The sequence below is a fragment of the Anguilla anguilla genome, chromosome 3 (genome assembly GCF_013347855.1).
Source record: "Anguilla anguilla isolate fAngAng1 chromosome 3, fAngAng1.pri, whole genome shotgun sequence".
Lineage (NCBI taxonomy): Eukaryota > Metazoa > Chordata > Actinopteri > Anguilliformes > Anguillidae > Anguilla > Anguilla anguilla.
In genome coordinates, this window is record NC_049203.1 from 12,561,132 (window position 1) to 12,587,828 (window position 26,697).

A 26,697-nucleotide genomic window follows, 5' to 3' on the forward strand; every position below is an offset into this window, starting at 1 on the left:
TAAGGCCAAGAAAAGGGTTCAGAAGATTGGAAAAGTTCCCCAATAGAAATCCCTTATTGGTATTTTAACCTGAGCAGAGTCCAAGCCTCTTAAACAGCAAAAATGGCAGGAAGTAGTTCTCCAACAAAACTTCAGTTGCCTTGCTTTGTCCTGTTTTTTTTTTTTGTTGTTTTTTTTCCAGATCTGGCACAGGCTTCAGTGCCTTCCAGAGAAAATAATTACTGTTTACATAAAGAACTGGAGTTATATTACATCCTTCTGAACAGCATGACAGAGAACAGCTGTACATTTAGAAGCATACATACATTTTCTATATTGTCAGAACAGAAGTCCAAGTCTAAAGTCTCAAAACAATTCTCTCTCTCTCTTACACACACGATATAACTCTCACAAATAAGGTTGTTCTTTTGTGCGGTTGTGTAGCAGGAGATATACCTGTATGATTCTGAATATGCCTATGGCCACCATTAGTTTGAGAAGACTGGGATGCGTGTATCGTGCACAATAGTGGTCAATACATCGGTCCGCAAGACTTAATCTGTGTTTAAATTCCGGTTATGAGAACAGTGCATCTGAAATAAATGGTTCCCCGTGCGCCCATTGGTCAAGACAACTGAAGCAATCTTTTTTATTCCGCTGCTGTTACTAGGCGGAATTTCATTGAAAGTTACGGCGCACAGCAGGCTGCCTCGCTTTCGAGTTTGCCACCTGATAGTCTTTGTCAGATTATGCTTTAGTTTGCTGTTTGTCGATTCTGAGTAATGCAGACTTCAAGTCCGTTTGAGCAAGCTAGCCACGGCCCTCTCGCCCATTGATTTCTTTGCTAAAATAGCGAGCCAAACGTGTAGCTAATTCCATTATCAGACTGAGTAGTTAACAGATTTTGAATTTACCGCTAGCTAACGCTACAAACGAGAAACGGTAAACATATGATTTCATTTTTGGGTAAGAGATGGTTCGGTTCGGAATGGTGGTTTTGGACTTGGCATCTGTTGATATTGAATTTTATTCATTATAGCTAACGTTAGCTGTACTGCTGTGCACAACTTGTTTGTTACAACTGAGTTGCATAGTTTTGAGCTTGTTCGCAGACTTAACTTCCCTGGACCGTAATGTTTGCATTAATTATCTCTTTTTTAAAATCATACCATAACGGGCTACTGGTTGGAGATAGTGGTCCACCCATTTTCTCCCATTGTACATATTTTTGTTCTTATTGTATAATCTATTTATTAAGTATCGTAAAATCACTGCTACGTGAATATGTTAAACGATTAAAGTAATTGACCCAAATTGTGTCAGTGAACAGCAGGCCAAGCATTGGGGAGGAGGGTTACTTTCAACCCAGCGGGATAACAGCTTCTGTTTTTTTGCGATGACATAGTTGTGAAAATCTTTGGCTATTTTTATTTCAGGCCTACTAACAAACCATACGCATTTGAACACACTGAGATAGAGGATACCTTGTGAAGTTATATATTCTTCCAATGTTGCTTGCATACAACATTGGTCTGTCTAGACCATTCTTTTTCCCGTCACCGTCTTCCCCCTCCCCAGTTCTGATGGTGCTTTGCCTGGACGGGGTAACTAGACACCACGGAAAGGGAATTTGTGTGTACTTTTCTGACTAGCAACCATAATAAAAAAATATACTTATGCTCAAATTACAAAGGCAACCACACACAGCGTTTCCCGTTAGAAACATTGTGCACACGTATTGATCTTGGTCAATGCAGAACTCATTTAATTGTTCTGTGAGGACACTATCAGCTATTTGTTTTCTGTTTGTTTTTACATATTTTAGTGATTTTCCTGAGAAAAAAACTGATAATCCCTCTCCATCTGGCACCTCCATTAATTTGATGGAGAGGACAAGAAAAGTAATTTACACTGGCAAAAGGAAGAGATTGTGTGCATATGTGGTCTCTCTCTCTTTCTCTCTCTCTTGCTCGCTCGCTCTCTCGCTCTCTCTCCTCACACACAAAGGTAACAGTGGGGGCTTGAAGGAGTGAGTAGGCTATACTTCTTTCCAAGGAGTCTCTTTCTGTGATGCCTCCTTTCAAAACCATACCATAAGATACATGCATCCATATAAACAAGCAGACAGGAGTAGTTAACTATTCAGTCTCTTGTTAAATACCACAGAGAAACCCAAAGGTTGCTCATAAAAATGTAAATTACTTTTTGTTTTCCAACTGGTAACTTAAAAGTAATTTCTCCTTCCTCTATCATGCCTGGCTCCTTACCGTCCATAAAAATATATTTCTTGTGTCACGGCATTGTGTGAGCAGAGAGAACGAAAACAACTTAATTGAAGAGGGCAAAACTGATTAAGGCACAGATTGCGACTGGCTACAGAACAAGGACGCTATTCACTCCTGGCGAGTGTTGACTGAATAAGTCAATGCAGAACGTAACGTGGGTCAGAAGGTCATAGTTAAAATGCTTCTTTCTGGATGGGAGTAGCAATGGCTGATTGTCACATGCTGGAGAGGGCCTGCAATGACATTTTGAAATTTCCAGAGAGTAGCAACGTGGACCCACCAATTTACAAACAGAGCCATTAATAGTTGTGGCTCACTTGGCAGTAGCAACAGCTATGCTGAGCTTCAGCCTTCCTTCTTGTGCTCAAGGCCCACTAGTGGCTTGGACTTTCATTCTTAACATTTTCTCTTGCTTTTGCAAAGTATGAACAATTGGATTGGTTGTTTTTAAATACCAATATTATTCTGCATGTATTTACCAATAACTTATCTATTGCAGTTTATGTTAATGCTGTACAAGTTGTTCTCCTAAATATGTACTTTCAAGGTTTTAAAAAAACATCTTCAGGAAAAAGTTTACAAGCTGAGGTTTAGGAAATGCATCAAGGGTTTGATCTGAAAATAAATGATCTCTCAGCTTCCAGATTTTGTTTTCAGTTGTTTGTTTTCAAAAAGTTTCCAACCCTTTCTGATGTTTAAATAAATAAATATATATATATATATATATATATATATATACAGTGTTGCACAGTTATTGTGTAACAATTGGTCACAGTAGAACACTGTACAACTATCACTCTTTTATGTGGAATTTCAGTCCTAATGATACATTGTTGCCACTGGAAAATCGTTTCTCTCCACTATAAGAAGAATGCCTTGGAGCCACTCACTATTTTGTACTCAACGCTTATCCCAAACAGAAACTTTGCAATAGCAATTCTATTTTATAATCCTCTGCATGCTCTGAATAGCTGCTCTATCCAATGCATTGTGGTTTAAATTATTAAAACATCCACCTCACATCGATGTATAGCAATTTTTGAGTTTTTGTATGACTTGGTCACCTATTATTTTGGCCTACACTTATTCCGTACAATGTTTCAAGAATCCTTGTAGGGTTAAAGCAGCGTATATTCTCCTTGAGCTGTAGAATTAGGATTGAAATGTTGCAGAACCTTTTGTTAAACAATTGGTTGTGAGTGGTTTCACAGTGGTCAGTTTGAACCTGTTTCAAGTGGCTTTAGTGGGAAAAGCAGTAGATGGTTGTAGCTTTCAGCAGCCAGGTTTCCCACAAGAACCCAAAGGCAGTGAACTCCTAATGTAATAAATATAGAGGAATAAAGCTTTCCATGTTCATTGTATTCTCAGCCAACCATGGCTGTGCTTCTCTGGGGTTTTCAAACACACTACCCATTTGGAAATCTTTGGAAACAACTGATCATTTTTGAGCCTATTTAATTTTTTTTTTGTGTGTGCCAGTTTCATTACATGATGAAATGAGCTACAGGCTCTACATTTCTGAATGTCAGAAATTGTACATGTAAGGAGATTTACACATTGGTTTGGTGCGTTTTGCTTTGTCGGTGTCTGTGTAGGAGTACCTGCTAATGAAGACCCTTTGGAAATGAGTAAGCGGTCAAAGGAGAATCACAGTGTGGACGATTCACTTGTTAGTTTCTCTGTGAAAAAAAACCCCAAAACATTTTATTTGTCCCCTATGGATAGAGAACAATGTTGTGCAACTGCTTTTTGCCACTATTAGACTTAGCACAATTTTCAGGATTTAAACAATCAAAATCAACAATATGGAATGAATTCAACTGTTGAATAATCACATCAGCTTTTAAGACCCTATTGTCATGAACAACTGTGTATTACTGAACACATATTTACACTGCAGATGGACAAACAAACAAATTACTATGGCCACTAATGACAGTACATAACACAACAGTGCTAGGCTAGACATCACACGCTATTGTTTTTTAAAACAACCATTCAGTCACACTGTGGGCTGTGTACATTAACGATACATGCACTATATCAAACTAGTAATGCACGGACTGCCCACCACCTACACTGCTTCTTCACGCTGCTAATAACGTCTCGTCAATATAATTGTCTCAACTATAGCCTATGTCAAGCTTCATGTTTCATGTACAGATGAGCAATGCGACAATATGGATCACTAGGCCGAACAATGTAAGGTTGGCATTCCTGGACATTAAGTTTTATGTCTTGATTTTTTTCTCTTTGCAACTGTAATGTCATCCACTTCCCTGTTGATAATTGAAAACATCAGGCATGGCAATTACACAGACTAGAATGCAATGGGCACGGCTAGAGTTAACTTATAACAACTCCTTTCAACCTCCACCCTGCCCCCATCCCCAACCTCGAATCCAAGTCAGGCTCTGACCACACACAGTAGGCTCAGAAAACAAGCTGCACCACATAGATGGGTGCTATGCAAATATCCTGCCGTCACAAACAGCTGCTTTGCAAGGGAAAATTCACATTACTTCACACTCTGATACTGCCATCTCTCACCAGGTACACAATTTGTCATGGTTCTACAAGTGAAACATAGTTTATCAATAAGTCTCTATTAGCCTGCTTCCTCCGTGTTAGTTTATCATTGTTTTCATCTGCAAAGCTGCTAGTTGATCTGTGTTTTAATTGATCTGTTTTCTGTATGCATTTTTGACATTTTCTCTTTATCTGTTTAAAAAAAAAAAAAAGTCATACATCTACTTTTGAGAATAGAACTAATTAACTGTGTTCATGCGCTGTAATGGGTAGAATACAATGGCAAGGCTAACATGCCCAGACATGATCCACATTTAACGCCTATTTTTTTTGTCAGAGTAGGTTTTTGACGAATCAGTACAGACATACCCTGGATTAAATAATAAATCATGGTCTGGAACCTATTTCTGTGTAATTTTTAAAGAAAGTCTTTATTAATGGTTCTGACAGGCAAACGATTAACATATAGCATGGTGCTATTGGTCATTTTAGAATATAACCCAACACATTTGCACATTCTCAAAGCCATTCAAATATTACATTATTTCTAACATTTTTTTCCAATCTGTCAAAAAACTTCTCATCTGTCTGTAGGATCAAATTTTAAATGCATATTCTTAATGATCATTTATTTAAAACATCATTTATAAACTCCGCTCACTAACATGAAACTTATTTTAAAGAAAATATAAACAAAGCAGTACTGAATCTGAAAATAAAATGTACTATCACTTTAGTTGAATTAAATAGTAGATTAGTAGAATTAAAGAGGCAGACTCTGTTGAGTTGGAGAAGGGAGGGGAGGAGCTTAGTTGCCTGTTTTGGACCACTCCGTGTTAGGTTGTTTTTTTCTTCTTATTGGTTATTTTCCACCAAGTGGTCATTGTGTTTTCATTGTTAAATGCAAAGGTAGTAGATGATTTTATAATGAGAGTTAAAATAAGCAGCTAAATTGCCTGTCCACCCCCTTTCCATGCTTCTATTTCACATTTGTCATAAGGGAGCAATCTGAATGTGACTGTAGCCACGAAGGCCGAGCGCTACATTTTTATTTGTTCTTTTTATGGATTGCAACCATGTTGTTTTTTTAGAAACAGAATTTAAAAATGCATACTGTATGCAAGACAGGTAGCATATTTTATGTACAAAATCATATGCACAGTAACGTAGACCTTCGGTGTTGAGTTTATCAGGAATTGAATTACAGCAAAATGCCTCAAGGATCAGATTATGTGCAGTGAAAGTAAAAAAAAAAAAAAAAGATTCTTTATGCACAATTAGACTGTATGTTGGGGGCTTTGAGAGGCTATGAAAATAAAAATGTGCCCACCATAGTTGACAACCAGCATTGTTCACTTGGCACATCTGCTGACCTCCCCTTTTCCGGTATAAATCAAAATGAAAAATACTTTATATCCCTAACATGCAGTAGAATAAACAAAATATCCATGTGGGGGGTAATTATTATACTTAAGATCCAAAATAAACCTGTTTTTTGACGGTGGGCTACTTCAACCTTGGCCTCCTCTTTGTAATGTATCAGCAACAAAAAAAACACACTGCAGTATGGAGGCGGAGTCGATCGAACAAACTGACAGGTAATTTTCCACTAAATTCCACTGCTGATTGGCTCAGACACAAGGGACAGTTTGGGCCTAAAATTTCTGTGAGGGGATCTGATTGGCTGTTGTCCTTCCACAAAGTCCTGCCCCGTCGCCTTCCCTTTCTTTGTTCTGATTGGATGCATTCGGTCGAGAGCTGTCAGTCTAGTTTCTTATCCGTTTTTCCTGAGCGCTTGGAGTTGTAGATTGCGCAGTGGCTGTGCTTTGTTAGCCAGTATAACATCAAGGGAGACAGAGGACCTGAATCCATGCACTAACCGAGAGGAAAATGATCATCTGCACGAAAAAAATGGACTACCCTCTCGGAACTCAATGCCAGCGCGTCCAAAACCAGGTACTTAGTTTGAGAAAGAACATGCCTGTTGATATACGATGTCAACTGAATAAAAGTCATGTAAATGATCTAACGTCGTTAGTAATGGCTTAATTGCTAGCGTTAGTTGACTGAGAGGTGGCTAGCTAGCTGACGAGTTAGCAGAAGTTATCAGTGGTCCGTTCATTCATTCGTAAATTGCTAAGGCACTGACGAAGTAGCAAACGTTACGACAAAATAGTTTATGTAAGTATAACTGTTCATCAGCAGCTAACGTTAGCTGTCTTACCAGTAGCAGTCATTGTTTCCATATTCCAAGGCATTGATAATTAGGACGTATATACATTAGCTGTACACTGTTAATGTGGCTTTTTTAAACCAAGTTTGCTAACGTTGGTTATATACCTTTCACTAGATGGTGGCTATTATACGAGTTAACTAACCTTAAGAGTTATTGCGTGCTGCAAATGCATCCAACTTCGTACATAGGAAGCGAACGAAAACCGCTATCTCGCTGGTTAAGTATCTAGCAGCTAGCTAACATTAGCTATTATTTGCTGACTGAAGGGGGAGGGGATCATTCTAACGTTAGGCTAAGTTGACGAAGAAATGTAATGGGGAGTTTGGTTTTCGGGGACATAAATTTGGTATTTCATACTTAGTTAAGGGTATACTGTGGCCTATGGATAACTTGCCCATCGCTGAGCTTCAAGGCGAATTAGATTTTGTTTCTTTATTTGAATGTGTGATCTGCACTCCTCAGTCACTTGTTCGTTAGCGCTAGGGGAACACTAGCTAATCTTCGCAGACTGACTTGGCTAGCCAATTCAGCTTACTATTATCATGCAAGGTAACGTTTGACAGAATTGTGTGTTAATGTTTCTTTTTCTGTCCGCATTAAGAAAAATGTAGCCAACTGTGTAGTTTTGAAATACCCAGCAGCAGTTCCAAACTCTCACTCTATGCTACCCCATTGAAAAGTTTAGAATGCCTGCAGATCTCATTAACAGTCGCTAGCCTGCTATCTGAGCTAGATGACTTGGTTAGAATATTGATTAGCTAGCTACTTTTAACAAGAAAACAGAGGGTTAAGTTGTCAGATATTTCAGTGGTTTGTTGGCTTTCTTGTAAGCTACCTAGAAGGAAATTATTAATTGCATGTGCAATTTATCACGATAGCTATTAGCATATATGAAGCTGAGTAGTTAGCTAGTAGTGCGTCATAAATCCGAACGATACGTTTACTCAGCACAGATCATTGTGTATTTATCCACTAGCTAGTTTACTCGTTGCTAGTTTAACGCGTAAACCTATGCGCAAATTGATAACTTGCTAGGTCGCCTGCCAAAGTAAAATAACTAAATTAAAGTCCCCCTGAAAACAGAATGCAGTGATCTGGTAATTCAGTGATGAACATTGTATGTTTGTAGAATGTTAACATGCCTTCACACGATTTATTTTCTGTTTGAGAGACTGAGAACGGCTTTGTAGCTAGCTTGCAGACGTTAGGGTAGTTATCGAGAGCTTGCACGCACGAAAATATTAGCTAGGAAATATGACGTTAGACATTGCATGGCCAAATCAATTATTACGGGTTGTCAATTTTATTTGTTGTAAGCACAATGAACATTGAAGTTGTGTACGTTTTGTTTGTTTCCTTACATCTTTTAGCCTTGCTGTCAATTATGTTACAGTAGTGTCCAAAGCTTGCATTAACTGGTCGCCCACGTATCGTTCATTATTGTGCTTATTGTGTGAAAAAGCAAACATGACATCATCTGTATTGATATGCACGTAAGGGTAAAGTGAGAATTTTTCGTTTATCGATGCATGCTTTTCCCCATTCCGTTGTTCATATGATCAAATGTGTTCCGTTTTCTTTTCGTTTTGGTGTTTTGGAACCGAGAGGTCATTGTCATTTTTTGACGCAGGAAAACGACATTTACATAGGCTCACACACTATGATTTATCTAATAACTTAAGTATTTTGTTTTTAAGAATTCTATTTCGGATTTTTGTTGCGTGAGGTTTATTTGCGACTTCTTTCCCTGCAGAAATTCCGCAAGTCTTTTGTGTGCAGTGATGTTGGATGTACTGCCAATCAAAGTTGTTTTTCTCCTTTCCGGGCTGCTTTTCCATGGTTGTCTGACGGGTGGCGCTGCGGACAGGGAAACTTGTTTACTGCAATTTTAACGTTCAGGAGAACAATAGAGGAATGCCATGACTGATATAGGTATATATTCATTTAGGATTTACAATGGGTTATGACAGTATTTGTATTTATACTCGATTTCTGTCGTCAGTAATTGATCCGTCTTCTTTTCAGGTTTTTTCTTCAGAATCTGCATGCCCTCTACTCAATTCATTCATTCCTTGCTGATATTATCCCCCATTTTGCAGCAAAGGCTAAATTTTTAGGTCTGTGGGTGTGTGTGTGTGTACGTATGTGTGTGTGCTCGTGCCTTGCATACTGTGCAGAGACTTTCATAGCTTCACTTAGCCAGTCTGCAGACCAACCTGAGTGAAAGACAAACAAAGAAGAGAGAAGGAATCCAGTGGGCAAACAGTGGCCTGTGCTTTTTAATTTTTTGAAACATTTGTATTGTGTGACAAAACCAGTTCAAGTTCAGCTGGAATGGAGGGAGACTTGTGGAGTTGTGTGTGTGTGTGTGTGTGTGTGTGTGTGTGTGTGTGTGTGTGTGTGTGTGTGTGTGTGTATCGGTGGGAGTGTAAGTGGGCCATTGGTGAAAAATTAGTGTTGAGTTTTTCCTGGGCTGTTTTGCATGTGTGTCGCTTCAGTCTTGTTTTAACCAGGGCAGGCTGAGGGGATAGGAGGGGGGGTGTTCTACTTTGGCAGATGGCAAGGGACCAGCCGTGTCTTGTGTGTGTGTGTGTGTGTGTGTGTGTGTGTGTGTGTGTGTGTGTAGGGTGTCCAATATGCAAAGGAGATTTGCACACTTATTTTTTTCTCTTAAAAACCCCCACAAAAAACAACATTTTGTGACAAGAGCACACTACACAACACTTACACAAACAATCCCACAGCCTGGTTCTAAAGTAGACCCCCCCCTTCCACCCCCTCCTTACCTCTCCTACCCGCCTCCATTTTCTGGAGGCTGTAAAAGAAACGTACAGAAATAACCCGCGTTAAAACACGTTCTTATCTGCTGACATAGACAGCAGATAGGACCCCGCTCGGAGTATGCCACCTTCACACATTCTCTGGCAGGGAGGGGGCGAGAGGCACAAAGGAGGAGTGTCTGCAGAACGATACGGAGTCTTCTGTTCAGTGTTCCTCTACACTGGGAACAGGCAGCATAGGCATTGCATGAGCAGACGAATAAGAAGAATCGCCTTTTCGGCAACCCTAACCCCCCCCCCCCCTTCCTTCCCCTTGTTTTTTTAATTTTCTTTCTATCTCTCCAGAGTCGGAGCAAGCCGTTGTGAATATGAATTTTGCAAGGAGCAGAGATGAGCGGAGGTGCCTGCAGGCCTGGGAAAGAGAGAGACTGAAATGTTATTGTAGGGTTTTTTGCATGCAGCATGAATAAATCAGAAAATCAAAACCACGGTTTGTTAGCGACGAGATTTGAGAGCGATCGTCCCAAGATTGATGGCATATGGAAAAGAGCAGTGGTGAATTGTCACGTTTTATTAGACATCCCCTACATTTGCATCGCTCTCGCCTGCAGGGCAGGCTTGCCGTTCCTCTGCTTGTGTAGCGAATAGCTTTAAAGCCTCTTCTCTAAAATGAGGCAAAAAATTTGGAGAGTTGTGTAATCAAACTTGCCAAGTCTAACAGTCAGTCTGGTAAGGGTCATCTTCTTGGTATGCGCTTTGTATGGTCAACTAAGAGCTTTTCCTGTGTTTAATTTTCACTTTTTTCCAGATTAAGTTAAATTCTACTTGGATGTGGCGAAAACATAAATGATGATGACGATGAGTGCGGTGAAATATTGCTAATTTGTCATAGTATTGTCATATATGTTTTTAAGGCAGAGGGATTAGTAGTAACTCAAAGATCGGTCTGATTTGTTTCATTATTACTTTTGATCCGTTTTCCCAGTTCTGAGTCTGAATGTAGAACGGGTGTGCTTCCTTTTAGCCCACTCAGCTGGCTACTCTGCTAGAATCACTGGGTATGTGGCTAGTATATGGCTGCCGTGACTAGCAGGGTCAGTAGAAATGTTCTTTGTGTTGAGGTACTGTGACCACTGGTTTAGCGGATGTGAGTGCCTGTGTCTGGCTCAGTGTGTTTGGCTCAGTGCGTGCTCACGGGTCAGTCTGAGCCCTGTGTGTGCAGCTGTGTTGGGAGTACGTATGCCCGTCTGCCATGTCTTTATATGTAGCTCTGTGTGTGTGTGTGTGCCGGCTGGTGTCGGGGCTTATGTTCTCCCCTAATAAGCCCCAGTGAGCTCTTCCTTGGCTCGGGTTGCTTAGCCAAAAACAGGGCGAGTGCCTTTCGGTTGTAGCGAGATGGGCGTGTTGCGGTAACGCTAGCAGGAACAGCGGGCATATGACGACCCCCAGGCCTGCAGAGAATGCAGATTAAATATCTCCCACAACCCCCCCCCCCCCCTCCAAAATTTCATCTTGTGCTCTCCTCTTTCTGTGTGTGTGTGTGTGTGTGTGTGTGTGTGTGCGCGCGCGCTCCTCCTCTCAGACCTCCTCCCCTATGGTAAGGTTTATTGTTTGGTGTCGGTGGTTTTTCCGTGTGCTTTCTGTTCAAAGCGTCCCCTTGGTTTCACACCCTCGGCTGTCAGTCTTTGTTACTGTGTTTACGTTAGCAAAGCTTCGGCTCTGCCTCAAGGTGACTGTGGTTTTCATAGCATTTACATCACCCCCCAGGTGTAGCTCCGCTTTGGATGGGAGCAGCTCGCCTTCTAACTTTCTCACTCAACCTCAATGAAATAAAAAAATTTTGTTTATTTTTTTGCTTGTGAGGGGTTTTGGAATTTATTTTTTCTGAAAGGGGATTTATAAGCTTTTGTACACACACGCACACATGCAGACTTTCAGAAAATGTACCGATTCAAGTAAAAATACTGTTTCTGTAGTATTGTATAGGAAACTGAAAGATCTAAGGAATTCATTTGACAACCAAATTTTTGTGTTGTAATGAGTTAGGCCTAATACGTTTTGCTGCTTGAAAATGTACTTATTCATTGCTGCTTTGTCGACAAACTAAATATTTAATTTAATAATTAAATGGTGTATTTAACACGGGTACATTTAACACAGGGATATCCTAATTTTGCAGGTGTGAACCTGAGATACAGATGCAAAGCTTTGTTCAGTTTGGTTGGGGCAGCCTCAATTCTTGCGCTTTGGGGTCAAGAGTTGTTCACTGGCTCGTAAATGAGCGAATGAGAACCCTTCATTTCCACCAGTGAGCATATTTAAGCCGGTTTCAAAATAAGGTCCTATTGCCTAACTGCGCTTGAATGCTGAATATGTGGCATAGCTGCCAGCTCAGCTGGGGTGGACTGGAACTCGACTCTGTCAGCAGTGATCAGTAACACAAGCACTCCTTTCCCCTCCTAGCGCTTCCATGTTTTGTTAGTTTTCAAGCTTGCTTTCAGCAGTGTACAGACTACCTGTGTTTGGCTGGGCCAGTAGAGTTGTGTTAATGGCTGGTGTGTACTGACAGAGCCAGGGACAGTGGGTGGGTCCAGGGGTTGCGTTATATTTAATGGTGATTGGATGAAAAATGTAGACTTGCTTGTCAAGTTCAGTCATGAGCTTGTGGTGCCATGAGCCTGACCAGGCTGACACTCTGATGAGAGAAGTCAAAAAAATCCCTTGGATGTGCATTTGCTGGTTCAGTTGCTTCTTCCAAATCATGATCTAGTTGCATTAAACAGTCTAGTGCCTCCTTCCCCGTTGCTCAGGGCTGTGTGCTGTGTGCGGTTGGGCTGCATTCGCAAGTTTAACCTAATGAAGGAAGCATTCAAATTAACTTAATTTCACTGCATGTTGAAAATCAATTATCTCACGTGATGCTCTGCTGAATGCACCATTATATTAAGGGGATGAAAACACACTCAAGGACTCGCATGCGAGCAATTAAAGGAGCAGACTTTCTGCCCTATGATACCCTGAGTCTTTATTGCACAACCATAAAACATCACACTTATTTTCCACATCTCCACCTTCTGCTGTACGCACTGTTGGGTGGCCGTGTGTAGAACTGAATTCCATGCAAAACAACATTGTTATCTTATGAATTCATGAATAAATGAGCAATTAACTTGGGAGCAGCTGGGAGAAAAACAAAATCTTTACAAAATGTGTGCAGAGCACCTCCTGTGGCACAGTGAATTTTAGTGTAGGGTCAAGAAGAAGACGTGGTTGGTGAATTTGGGCAGGAGAGTGCTGACTGAGTGCTTGTGATGTCACTTCCTCTTTTGTGATGACTTGCCTGAATTGAACATGCCCTCACATGTCTGTAAGTGTGGATTTGGGGGAGGGGTGTTAGGGCCCTGATCACAGAGCTCTCTGAGGAACAGGCCGATGCAGACTGTGATTTGCAACCAGCTTGAGTGAGTAAATGGATACTGTGTTCGTGTAGACTCACAGTGGGGACACCCTACTATTCTGTGACTAAATGCTGAACGGGATCTGATCTGTCTTGCTTCCCTTTTTTGTTACCTGCCCAATACGTCTAATTTTTGCAGTTGAGGAATCTGGTGAGAACAAGCCTATCCTGAAATGCGATGTCTGCACTGTCATATCTTCACTGGTGCAGACCCAAGTCACACCTTTCACCCGTGCGAGACCGTTTGTGTGAGAGACAGTGAGTTTCATTTATTTGTGGTGATATGGGAAATGTAGTTGGCACTCTCGGCAAAGGGGGAGAGGAGTGAGGTGTTGTGTTTCTGTGAGCTGTTAGACAGGCGATACAGCACCTGTGGTGTTTTATTAAGGATCAGCACAGAAAATTTGGGATGTGGAAGATGCCGTCATGACGTCTCAGACTTGAAAATTATGTCATCGCTGGCGGGCAGTATATCCTTGCCTTCGTCCCATTGTGTCGGCCACAGATGGGCTGAGTGGTCCAGGGTCATAGGTCATGCCAAATTGTCATAGTTTTATTAGTATCTGTTATGTGGCTGTCAAGTGGGTTACGGTTCATGTGCTGAGTTTTAAAACGACGGAGGACCTTGCACTCAGTCGATTAAAAGTGTGTCTTGCTGCTGTGGATTTTAACCACTGCCTCGTCACTGAGCTCTTTGCTGTAGGGGGTTAATGTGACACTGACTTCCAGACACCCCGGGGCAAATCCCCCCTCCCCTGTCTGATCCACCCAGGGGCATCTGGACTCAACCCCCCCCCCCCCCCCTCTGAGCCGTATGCAGTGCCCCACGGTGTCAGCCGATAACATACCCCACACACGGGTCCCACGGGGGCAAGCTCCCGGAGCTCCTCAGCTCAATCAGCACGCATTCCAGCAAGAGTGGCGAAAAATACCCCCCCCCCAGCCCCCGCAGCCAGACTAAGCCTGCCCCCGCCTCACCCCCTCGCGGATCAGCCGATGATTGTTCGACGCGCTCGCTATGTTCATGAGGCTCGCCCGCCGCCGCCTCGTCCGCTAACTGGAGACGCGTTTAGAACGAGCGCAGATGTGATCCATGAACTGGCAGCCAAGGGTGCGAGAGATTCACACGTTTGCGTCGGGCGGTTCCTTTGTGAGCTCACTTGCTGTGACTGTGAGGAAGATTCATTCATACTGTGGGTCTAGAAAGTATGGAACTAAGAAGTGAATAAACGGCGCGAAAATGTGGCACTTGCACCTGAAAATTAAGGCTGACCTCAAAATCTGATTATTATAATCAAACGTATTATGGCGTAATAATGATATGGGAATAGCTTGCATGTAATTCAAAAGAATTATGTGCATTCAGGTCAAAATATATCATCTTGGTAACAGCTTCTTTATAATAATTCTCATGGAGAGGAAAATGTGTTTCTTGATTCTATCTGGTGAGCATTTTTGAGCACCCTTAAAAATATGATGTTACTGACTACGCAGGCCTATATGGTGTTACTGACGATTGTATTTACCATGAATGAATGTGAATTCCATACGTGCAGTGCCTTTGCTGACTCCAGTGTGACATCTTTTGTAATTGCGGTAGATCTAGCAGGTCCCCCCACCCCCACTGTTGGTTTTATTGATATTCTCATTATCAAGATGCTAATCCATGACATATATAATATGAGAGAGGCCTTGGGTGGGATAGGCCTTACTTCAGGTAAAAGCTGCAGATGCCTACCGGCCTGCGTGTGATATTGGTCCCCTGAGCGGTGACTCGCTGCAGGCAGGCCGCGTTCGCCGCGCGTGGGTGACCGTCTCAGCCGCAGAGCTTTCAGCCCTGTTTACCAAGCACACTGCTTCAAAATATGATGAGGTCAACCGTTCGCCTCATTCGCAGGTACAGAGCAGCGCTGACTAACTTGTCAAATGAAAATAACCTTTCCGGTCTCAAAAAAAGTAACCGTGTACATCTCGAGCCCTGGCTGTGGTTTTCCGAGACAGCGGTTCTCAATACGAACGCTTGTTTATTTTTGTCTTGTTATGTTGCATACGCTTCCTGGGGCCAAGCGTCTGTATGAGGAAGTCCTGTTATGTTGAGATGTGGTCCAGGGCTGCTGTGCAGGCCGCCTCTTCGCCGGTCGTTGGGTTGGGGTTGGGGGGGGGGGGGGGGGCGAGCGCGGGCCTGGGGGATTGGACGGGCCCTGAGGACGCGGCCTTGCGGCCTCGGAGGTGTGAGCATGCCCAGACGAGCCCCGGGACGCGCTGATGTCCACATCGCTCAGGAATCCGAAGCCACGTTGGCCCAAAGCGGGGGGGGGGGGGGGCGGTGACAGCCACCTGTTCCTGCGGATCGATGTCACTGGGGGCCGCGCAGGGGGGGTTACCCCCCAAGGGGGCGGTGGATGGGGGGCGGGCCCACCGCGACTTTCCTTGACAGAGAAAAGTGGGTCAAGGCTGTCTGCATCTGTATTTAGGGGACTACTTTTCTTTCGTTCTGCCCTCCCACGCCCCCCCCCCACCAATCCCCGCCCCCCCTTTCTCTGCCATTCCCTCTCAGCTTAACAGACAAGGAATGGCCCCCGCCCCTCCCCCATAGTATTTAGCAAGTGCTCATCTGCACAAACATGTCAAAACATATCACGGTTACATAGTGCATTATGAGGCTATTCTGCAGACTAGCTTCCTTTATAGGAAATGGCCCCCCACAGCCCTGACACAAAGCAGGGATCTCAAACTCTAGTCCTGGAGGGCCACAGTGTCTGCTGCTTTCTGCTGGTTTAGTATTAATAGTAGTAGTATCACTTAAGTGTTTAAGTAATTGAATGGTTAAAGTGTGCAAAATTGGCTGCTGGACAAAAAACCTGAAGAAACTACGTCCTGTCAGGACGAGAGTTCGACACCTGATATAAACACCCGTGGTCCTCAGGGGCTGTTTTCACTTGCAGCAGGGAAACTTTTTAGAGAAATTTAAGAAAATGTTTTTTTCAAATAGAGTGACGAAGACCATCAGTGGTTGGTCTTGGGTGCTTAATTTGATTGGTCCACCAGTCTCTAGATTGCAGAGATGCGTAGGTGTCTGAATAGCTGGTTGTGTGAATTTGGGAGGTTATTTGCACTCATTCGGGGACGGTGTTTATCGGTCTTATTTGTGTATCTGCTCTCCCAGCTGTTTCTCCGCTCCTGCTATTTATAGTCCCTTAGGTGTGGGGCCCCCTCCTGGCCACTGCGGGGAACTTCAGGCCATAACACCTGGTGATATTCCATTCTAGCCCGTTCCATTCCACAGACAGATGAGATGAGCGTTTAACGTGACGTGCTCGAGCGTTACTAGATCAGGGGGCTTAACATGTGATGGATTATCTGTGAAAGTCCGTACAGCTATCCAAATAACTGCACGTACACACACGTGTGTCTACGTGCGTAGTGTTAGCAAATGTTTGGCCCCGAGCCTTTTGCTTCGATTAAAGAAGTGGATTTTTTTCGTCAAGAAGCATATCAAATTTGAGGCTTTGCCGTAGAAAGTGAGATTGGAACTTAAACTTCAAGAATTTCATCAAATAATGAAAATAAGATGAAAAGAATTAGTCGTAGCTTACTGTCCGCGCACATTCCCCCGTCCGTCTGCATTGTGGACAGTTGGTTTTGTTTAGCCTGTTAGCCTCGTTAGCGTGTGAAGCCAGCTGAATTGGTTTCCCTTTGTGTGAGTGAGTCATTCTCTGCCCTTTTTTGCTCCTCTGTTCTGCTCCCCAATCCTTTACCTCTCCTTCCCCATGAGTAACCTCTCGTCACCGTCAGCCCACCCCCTCACCCCGGCCTCTCTACCTCTCTCTCTCTCTCTCTCTCTCTCTCTCTCTCTCTGTTTGCACTTGGATTTTTTGCTCAGATTTCAGTTTCCTTTATTGGCGTGTTGACAACCATCCATTTGTGCTGCCAAAGCATATACATACAACCAAATGCCCCAGTGCAGTATTGTGTGTTAAAATGCCTCCCCCAATTTCCCCTCTCCTCGTGTGCCAAATTCCCCACCCTCCCTCTTTCCTTGTCCAGTCATCACTCTTCCTCTCTCTACCCTCTCCCTCGGTCTGTTTCTCTCCCTCACTCTCCCCACTAACTCAGGATTCTCCGTCCCTTCCTGTGTCTCCTCCCCCTCTCTCTGGGCTCATTCCCCAAAACTCAGGCTCCTGTGGGAGTTACCATTGGGGGGGGATTGTCTCTGATCCTCTCGCCCTGGGACTCTAGCAAGGCCCAGCGGAGCTGGTCAGGCAGGGGGGATGCAAGCACCCTTTCCATTTTGTTTTGGACGTGCGTTATGGTTCAGGAGTAGGCCCGCGGGGCTCGGAGCAGGAACCGACTCCAGGCTCTTTGCTCGTGGTCAGCTGACCAGTCTCGTCACGCGTGACAAAAGGTGTGAACCAGAACTGGGTCAGGTGTGCACATATGAAATGAGACTCGGGTAGAATCTACAGGAAACTACAGGTCCCTGAGAAGTTCTGTTGAAACATGTGAACAACCGAAATGCACAGTCACATGAATTTTGTCCCGAACATTGGGAGAGTTTCTTCCAAAATGGCTGGTAATCTGCAATAATTCTACTGGTGTCTGAAGTCTGTGGACTCAAGTCCGGTGTACACGAGGCTTTCTGATACAGTGGGCTTGCAGGCTGTACATGCAAGTCTGCTATGAGCAATGTAACATAAGTAAAACAAGACAGTTCAAAAACAACAAAAAGTAATTGTAATGAAGATGTCTGGTGTGAACGTGCGGATGAGCGTCAGCCGGATCTTGGGAGCCGTGGCGGCCGTTGTGGCGCGGACGTGGCAGAGAGCGCGGAGCGGAGCGGCTTCGGCCTGGCGGTCGGCCCGGCGGTCGGCCCGCTCCCGAGCGCTCCGTTCATCCCGCTCCGGCTCCAGGATTAAGGCTCAGGCCTTGTTTGTTTGTTTTTTGCGGGTGAATTATTCAAGGAATGCTGCTGGCAGCGTCGCCGCTGTTGTTTTAAGGTCCTCTCCCCCCCCCTGGGATCAGCGGAACAAAGCCTTCCCCCGGCCTGCTCTCTTAAAAACCGCGCTCTGCAGTCCCACTGCGCACATTCGCCAAAATGCACATAATCAGAAGGGGGGAGATGAACCAGCGCAGGCCTCCAGCCAGCCTGATGCCACATCTTCAGCTTCAGATCGATTATGAAGACGGGGGCATGTTTGTAAAGGTGGTTTGTGACGCATCCGTGGTGCTGAGGGTAGTCCGCTCACCCCTCTAACCCCCGCCCCCCTCCTCCTCAGGTGATGAAGGTGAACTCGGAGAAGGAGAGGGCGTCCCTGCTGTGCATGAAGGCGCTGGCCAGCAGGGGGCGCCTGGACGCGGTGTCGCAGCAGATGGCCTGGCACCCCCAGTACCTGGAGAGCTTCCTGCGCTGCCACCACTACATCCTGCAGATGGACGGGCCTCTTCCCCTGCCCTACCGACATTACATCGCCATCATGGTGAGGACGTGGACACAGACAAACGCACATACACGCACACACACACACACACACACACATACTGGTATGCACAAGCATACAGGTGCACACATATGCATATATACACATATACAGGTACAGGTGCAATGAAGGGCTATGTCTAGACACTGCTGTAATTTCCACAGGGTGAAACCAACCTGTATAAAAATAGCCTTAAGTAAAAGCTGGGAGTGTGCACTTTAACCACATGCACATTGTTTGCTTACAAATCTAAAAATGTGGAGTGCAGAGCCAAATCAGGAAAAGCAGGGGAAAAAGGAAAAGTCTTTGTCCAAAACATTATGGGGCTCACACACATACAGGTACACGCATGTTCAGTGAATGAACCCCTGACCCCTGACCCCTGACCCCCCCCCCCCAGGCGGCGGCGCGGCACCACTGCGGTTACCTGGTGTCCCTGCACTCGGCGCAGTTCCTGCGGGTGGGCGGAGACCCGCTCTGGCTGCAGGGCCTGGAGTCGGCCCCGCCCCGCCTCCGACACCTCGACCACATCAACAAGGTCCTGGCCCACCGGCCCTGGCTCACCGCCCGCTCCCACATCCAGGTACGCCTCGACACCCGTCTCTCAGACGTTACACTTCAGCTGAGCCCGGAGCGTTTTACACAGTAGCCCTCGCTACCTTAACACCGGTCTCTTACACGTTACACTTCAGCTGAACCTGGAGCGTTTTACACAGCAGCCCTCGCTACCTTAACACCGGTCTCTTAGACATTACACTTCAGCTCAACACGGAGCGTTTTACACAGCTCACACAGTGGCCCTCGCTACCTTAACACCGGTCTCTTCGACATTACACTTCAGCTCAACACGGAGCGTTTTACACAGCTCACACAGTGGCCCTCACTACCTTAACACCTGTCTCTTACATATTATACTTCAGCTGAACCTGGAGCGTTTTACACAGTAGCCCTCGCTACCTTAACACCTGTCTCTTAGACATTGTACTTCAGCTAAACCCGAAGCGTTTTACACAGTGGCCCTCGCTACCTTAACACCGGTCTCTTACATATTACACTTCAGCTGAACTCGGAGCGTTTTACGCCGCTCACACCCTTGTCTGCGGTGCAGCCCGCTGGTCTTTTACGTGCAGTCCGTTCATACGGCCCGATGTTCAGCTGAAGCGCCGCTGCTCACCTGGGAGCTGAGTGTGCAGCCTCAGAGTTAAGCGCCCAATTCCCCAACCATTACACCTCCTGCTACAGCAGCTGCTTCTAGAGCAAGTGGTTATGAACGGTGCTTCTGATGCACCCAGAAGCACGGCACTCGGCCTGGCTGCATAGGCATGTCAGATGCAGGCGGTGTGTATTGCCAGGATATGGGACAGATGGCAAAGAAATAGTAATAATGAAAAGAGTAAGAAATTTTATTATTATTAACCTAGCTTTAGCTTTGTGTTAACACACATGTTGGTGCGATTATTATTATTAATATTACGAAGCTGCTTTAGCCTTAGCCTCATGGTAGCACATGCTGGTGTATTATTATTAGTATTATGAAGCTACTTTAGCTTCATGGTAGCTCATGCTGGTGTAATTATTAATATTATGAAGCTGCTTTAGCCTTAGCTTTATGGTAGCACATGCTGGTGTATTATTATTAATATTATGAAGCTACTTTACCTTCATGGTAGCACATGCTGGTGTAATCATTATTAATATTATGAAGCTGCTTTAGCCTTAGCCTCATGGTAGCGCATGCTGGTGTAACCCCTCCCTCAGGCCCTGCTGAAGAACGGGGAGCAGTGCTGGTCGCTGGCAGAGCTGGTGCAGGCAGTGGTGCTGCTGGCTCACTGCCACGCCCTCTGCAGCTTCGTCTTCGGCTCCGGGGCAGACGTGGACCCCCCGCAGACCCCCAGAGTCCCCCTCGGCACACCCCCCGGCTACTGCTACTGTGACGCTGCCAACGGCAACGGGGCTGTCCCCCCGCCCTCCACCGCTCCCTCAGACAGGACGCCACGGCGACGGGTGAGTCACATGATCTGTAGCCACCAATAGTGATGTGCACTGTCACCGGCCCCAGAACAGTGAGGAAGGGTGGGCTGACATTGGTCTCTGTAGCCTCATTTAACAGTTTCATAACCTCATTGTGCTGTTAGGGTAACCAGTTTACGGTCTTGCGTAGGTGGAGGAAACTGTTCAAGCCAACTCAATCGTTGACCTATTACATAATTGTGGTTAAAACTTGGCAGACTCAGTCAGGTTGCCAGAAGCCAATGTCACTCATCTGTGTCGTACATTTCCAGGCTGTGGGCCCTGTGGAGATCTCCACGGGTGGAATGGAGGGTGGAGGGTGGAGGGTGGAGGTGGTAATGGAGGAGTAACTCTGAGCGTGTTTGTCTCCCGCCAGTCTCTGGACTCCAGCTGTGAGGTGGCCTGTCTCAGAGAGAGGATCCAGAAAGCACAGGAGGAGAAGGAGAGGAGAGGAGAACGCCTGCTCAACTCCCAGACCCTGCTGTACACAGGTACCCCCCCCCCCCCACACATCTGCCCTACTGCCCCGTACAGAGGTACCTGCCCCACTGCCCCGTACAGAGGTACCTGCCCCACTGCCCCGTACAGGGGTACCTGCCCCACTGCCCCGTATAGGGGTACCTGCCGAACTGCCCTGTACAGAGATGCACACCCCGCTGATCTCCATCATGCCCTCTCAGACGTAGACGAAGAGGACGAGCTGGTGTGTGCTGCAGACCCCTCCCGCTTCGACTCAGACCCGGCGTTTGGGTACCAGGAGTTCGCCCGCAGGGAGGAGGACCACTTCCAGGTGTTCAGAGTGCAGGTGAGCGCAGGTGGTGAGGGAGGGGCCTCGCGACGGGCGCCTGAACGCGGGGGTTCTGGTTACGGATGACCGCGAGCGCGTTCGTGCGTGCGTGGTGAGGAGGATGACCGTAGCGTCCCGGTTTCCCGCTCGCAGGACTACTCGTGGGAGGACCACGGCTTCTCGCTCGCGAACAGGCTGTACTCGGACATCGGGCACCTGCTGGACGACCGCTTCCGGAAGGTGGCGGCCCTCCCCTCCCCCCGCGGGCCCGACCTGAAGAGGGCCATCTGGAACTACATCCACTGCATGTTCGGGATAAGGTGAGGGGGCGGAGTCTTAACGCTCCTACAGCTCTTTAGGGTCCTGCTAACCACACCGCAGGAGAGTCCGTTTTCTCTTTTTCTCGCTGTGTCGACTTCGTCTTCTGCAGAGGTGGGGGTGGGGGCAGGCATTCACAATCTATGCATGCTGAGCCATTGTTAAAAACTGTCAATCACACAGTCAATTTGCTTCATTTATGGATATTCTCCTGATTGGTGCTGGTGAGCTCTGAAAAATGGAAATCGGTCTGTCTCGTCACTGTACTACACGCCTATTCACCCACAGCAACAGGCACGTTACCCCAGCGTCACCCGCCTGTCATCTACTGCAGACTGCACTCTGCACGCCCAACCTGCACTCTGCACCCCCCCAAATGCATTTGAAAACTCTCGTGCAGATTCCATGGGGATTTTCATTGGAATGTATCACTAGATAAAATGGCCAAAGTACACATATTCTGAATACGGATTAAAATAGATGTATTTTTTTAGCTTAACAGACAAATTTTGAAAGTGTTCCAAGTAATATATTTGACCCACCGTACCACATGCACGTACACACACACACACACGTGCACACACACACACAGAGCTCAGTGCCTGTTCAGGCCATTCCGGTCTATTTCTCTTCATCTTATTCCACCACACGGCCTCCTGGGAATTCCCCCAGCATCCTTTGCCCGAGAGGAAGAGCGGGGCCCCCGCTGTTCCAGCTGCGGAGCGGCGTGACCGCGGCGGTCAGGGACGTGCGGTCAGGGACGTGCGACCATCAGGGGACGGCTCTTTATAGACACGCTGACCGACTCGCCCGTGAAAGTGACCGCAGTCGAACACCGAGTCGTTCATCAGCGAAGCACAAACCAAAAAAAGGTGGTCTGGGAGTATTCACCAGCACCAGACTCGCTGGCAGGTCACACGGTACCACGGCCGTCCATCTTGTCACCTCTAAATCCAGACTTCTCCCCAGTGGTCTCTCCACTGGCCATATTTGTTCTGGAAGGCGCTTTGGTGGGGGCAGGAAGTTGCATGTAATGGTGTCCTCTTCTCTGGGGATGCTTGTATTGGGAGTGCTGTGTGCCTTGTTTTCCCACAGCGGTGTTTTCACTGCTACACCCATCAGCGAGACCTGAGTCTCCTGAGCTTTACCTGGGGAGAAAGCTTCTTCTTTCTGTCTGAACCCCCTAGACCCCCTAATGTGTGTGTGTGTGTGTGTGTACGCCTGCAGGTACGATGACTATGACTACGGGGAGGTCAATCAGTTGTTGGAGCGTGGGATGAAGCTCTACATCAAGAGTGTCACCTGCTTCCCTGATGCCACCAAGGGCCCACTGTGTCCCCTGCCCTGGGCCCCACTCAAACCTGCAGAGAAGGTGAGAGAGCCCCCCTTTCCCATAGAGCGCCCCCCCCCTCCCCCCGGCCTGTTCATTTTCTAAGACACATACAGCAGAAATAACGCTGGACCTCTGTAACCTTTATAGCTCTACATGTTGCTGACCCTTTATAACCTTTACAGCTGTAAATGTTGCTGTGCTCTGTGTACTGTTCTTCTTTTGTTTCCCCTTAAATTCAGTAGAACTTCACTTATCCCACACGGGCTAATTAAGCTGTTGTTTTCCTTGTTTTTACGAATGGGTCGATCAGTTTTTGGGGTCAGTGCTACCTGTGATGGTGTGTGTGCCTCAGCAGGTGTGTGTTCTCACCCTCCGGTCCTCTCTCTCTCTCCTGTCTCCTGCAGGTCCACATTAACGTCCTCATCATGGAGGCCAGACTGCAGGCCGAGCTGCTGTACGCACTGAGAGCTATCACTCAGTATATGATCGCCTAGGCGGAGGCAGAGAGGGAGGGAGGGAAGGAGGGAGGAGACAGAGAGGCAGTCCCGGTGCATAGAGAGCTTGCCAGGTGAAGGAGAAAGCAAACCGCTTTGGAGCCGGGGGAGGGAGGGAGGGAGGGAGGGAGGGAGGGGGCTCAGATTCTGTCGAGGTGGAGATGAACGCCATTTGACATTGAGAAGGGTAAAATCCCGGGAATCCGCGAGCGATATTTCTGCTGCCTGACAGGCACACTCTGGTTTAAGCTCTTTGCCAAAAACACTTTAATATGGTGGAGTCCTCTCTGTCTGCAACGTCCCCCACTTCCCTCCCCCCCTCCCCTTTTTATTTTCCATCTTTCGCAGTGACACTGCTGCCGACGATTAATGTGCAATTATTAATATTATTACTATGGTGAACATTGAAATTCTTTAGACTGTGACGGAGGAGGAAGTTGAGACGGAGAGACTCTCAAACACCCAATGAAATGTCTCTCGTGTTTATTACTCTTTTTTTTTGTTGGTGAATTCTGTTTCAATTTTTTTGTATTTTTTTTATTATTTGACTTTTTGTTCATTTACCTGTTTGTTTTTTTCCATTTTTCCCACGTTGTCCTCGTCCTCTGTCATGACTTGCGTTCGCTCGGCATGGCTCCTGCTGAGTGGCCTGAACAAAAACACTGCAGAACAATAGTTTTTCTTTTTAATAGCACTTTTAAAAAAAAGAATATATATATATATATATATATATATATATATATATGTGTGTGTATTTATAAACACAGTAAACACAAGGCTGTTTAATGGTGCGGATAAACGTTTTCTCCGATGCGAGGATTTTCGCCGCCCCGCGGTTCTGCACATTCGGAAACGATGTGGAAAAACGGGCGCGGCGTTTCAAAACCACTTCCTTCACCTCCCCTGATCCACTTTCGCGAGACTGACCTCGGATCAGGCTGTGAGGGCAGGGAGAGAGCAGCCACCGATCTGCGTACTGAACTGAGACCTGATTGGAGATCAGGGCTGGTGAAAGAATGGGTTTTTCGCACCCTCTCCCCCTGGCGTTGTACGGGCACACGCTCGCCCCCGAAGGCATGTTCAGCACAGGGTGCGGGTCCAGACTCAACCTGAGGGTGGCTTTCCTCTTAACATCCTGTGCCTTTTTGGTAAAATTGCACCATTTTAAACATTCTTTTAGGTAACGGGGTAAAGTAAATGGCCGAATTCAGCTCTGTAAAGGAAGGAATCAGAGTGGTGACGTGATATGCTATGGTGATGGTTTTCTGACCTCAAGACACGAGATCAAATGAAGGAATTTTCTAACTAGGCTGACCTCATCTGCTATAATTCAGAAAGACGGCTACAGGGGTCAATTCCTGTCTCATATTTCACCCTGCAGACGTAGGGGTCCGGTAGTCTCAGTGAATTTTTTTGTTGTTGTTTGTACGTGCGTCATTCAGGGTTTGCCACAAACTGGATTGGTGCAAAATAAGAAAAAGTTCCCACGATTTTGGAATGACCAGGACTTGTTTTTACTATTTTGAGTACCAAATAGGCGAAGACAGACTGCATTGGAACTGTAGGATTGTATTGGAGTCTGGGGCTTGTCCATTGAACAGAGGTCAGAGCCACGACTGGTTGGATGATGCTTACTTGACTAAATGAGAGAGGATTCACTTTGTCTGTGTATTTATATTCACCCCCCCCCCCCCCCCCCCCCCAATTTAGCCTGAAGAAATGAGCCAATTGACATGTTTTCAGTGAAGGTACAGCTCTTCATGCTGAACAACATTGGTACCGTCAACTATAAACATTTCCTTTTTTTATTTTTAATGTTTCATTTTTACTTTACGTTTTTACGATTGTTCTTCTCTCGTTACTTGTTTTGTTAACGTTTTGGGTTTTTGCTGCTATGTTTCCTCCCATGGTGCTGCACCCTGAATATTTCAGAGGCAGTGAGGTTGGAAGAACCCCTGTGTGGCCATCGTTGTTGAAAATGGCCGTGTGTGTGCATATCGGAAGCAATGTACGTATCTGCGTGCGGCCACGGACGCTTGACGAATCCCCCGAATGTTCAAGTTGCGTTTGAATTGCACCACCGTAAGCGCTTAGAACGGGTGCCTTTTGAGTCGGGAACTTTTAGACCGTGCAGAATTGTGACAGATCTTCGGAGGACTGAACTCTTGACTCCACCGTTGTTGACTGGGCTGGGCTAAACCGCTGCAGTGGCAGGCATCGCTTTTTCGGATTGCTCCGCGAGGCTCTCCGAAGCTCTGCCCGTCTTGGAGCGCAACGTCTTCATCGCGAGCTCCCCTGCGCGTCAGAACCCCAGCACGGCTTCACCCTTCTACGCCGAGCAAGTCAGCAACTCCGCAAGTGGATGGGACTGGACAGGAAAGGCTAAAATAAGTGTTGGGTTCTGGTGCACTACACGGCTAAAGGCATTGGCTGATCTTTGGCACCTATTTGTGACATCACTTCCACGTCATCCAGTGGAGGAGCTCTTCCCTGGCAGATAGAGCATCACAAAGGGAGCCGGCCCAAGCTTCCCTTCCAGCCCAAAGTACTAAAAAGACAGTAACACCAACACTGAGACTGGCAGGCCATGGCTGTAGCCCAGGCTATTGATATTTACCACGTAAATGTATGGACAAACAAAAAAGAAAAAGTAAAAAAAAATTTAAAAAAGAAAGTAACTTGAAATGGGGAAAAAAGTAAAAAAAAAAAAAAAAAAAAGTTTTGGAAACCTGGAAAAGACTTATTTTTTCTATAAAGATGAATATGTTCTATTAATGTGTGTCTGTGTTGTTTTTTTCTGAGCCAGTGCTAACAATTTTTCTTTTGTAGTGTATGAAGGGAAAAAACATTTTGGTGTGGTGTAAGAATTGCTGGCGACAATGTTTCCTGTAAGCTGAGGATTTGAAACAGTCTTATGGGCCCACTGTGTGCTGGTGTTCAGTTAGTCATTAGAAATGTGTTTTGTGTTTCTCTCCCTCAAACCTATTTTAGCTCAGTGCTGCATTGGTTCCC

General features: G+C 45.8%; 1 protein-coding gene across 2 annotated transcripts; it reads left to right on the top strand.

The window, feature by feature from the left end:
• The first annotated feature begins 6,536 nt into the window (after window positions 1-6,536).
• si:zfos-80g12.1 (sestrin-3) lies at window positions 6,537-26,460 on the top strand. Of its 2 annotated transcripts, XM_035411705.1 has the most exons (10): window positions 6,663-6,749; window positions 8,783-8,961; window positions 18,543-18,743; window positions 19,144-19,326; window positions 20,502-20,747; window positions 21,130-21,244; window positions 21,434-21,558; window positions 21,694-21,860; window positions 23,086-23,230; window positions 23,596-26,460. In XM_035411705.1, exons 3-10 carry the CDS (start codon window positions 18,546-18,548, stop codon window positions 23,683-23,685), a joined length of 1,269 nt encoding a protein of 422 aa, XP_035267596.1. In that variant the 5' UTR covers window positions 6,663-6,749; window positions 8,783-8,961; window positions 18,543-18,545; the 3' UTR covers window positions 23,686-26,460. The 2 variants fall into 2 exon arrangements, with proteins under 2 accessions (XP_035267595.1, XP_035267596.1); XM_035411704.1 differs by lacking the exon at window positions 8,783-8,961 and having other exon boundaries at window positions 6,537-6,749.
• The last annotated feature ends 237 nt before the right edge of the window (window positions 26,461-26,697 follow it).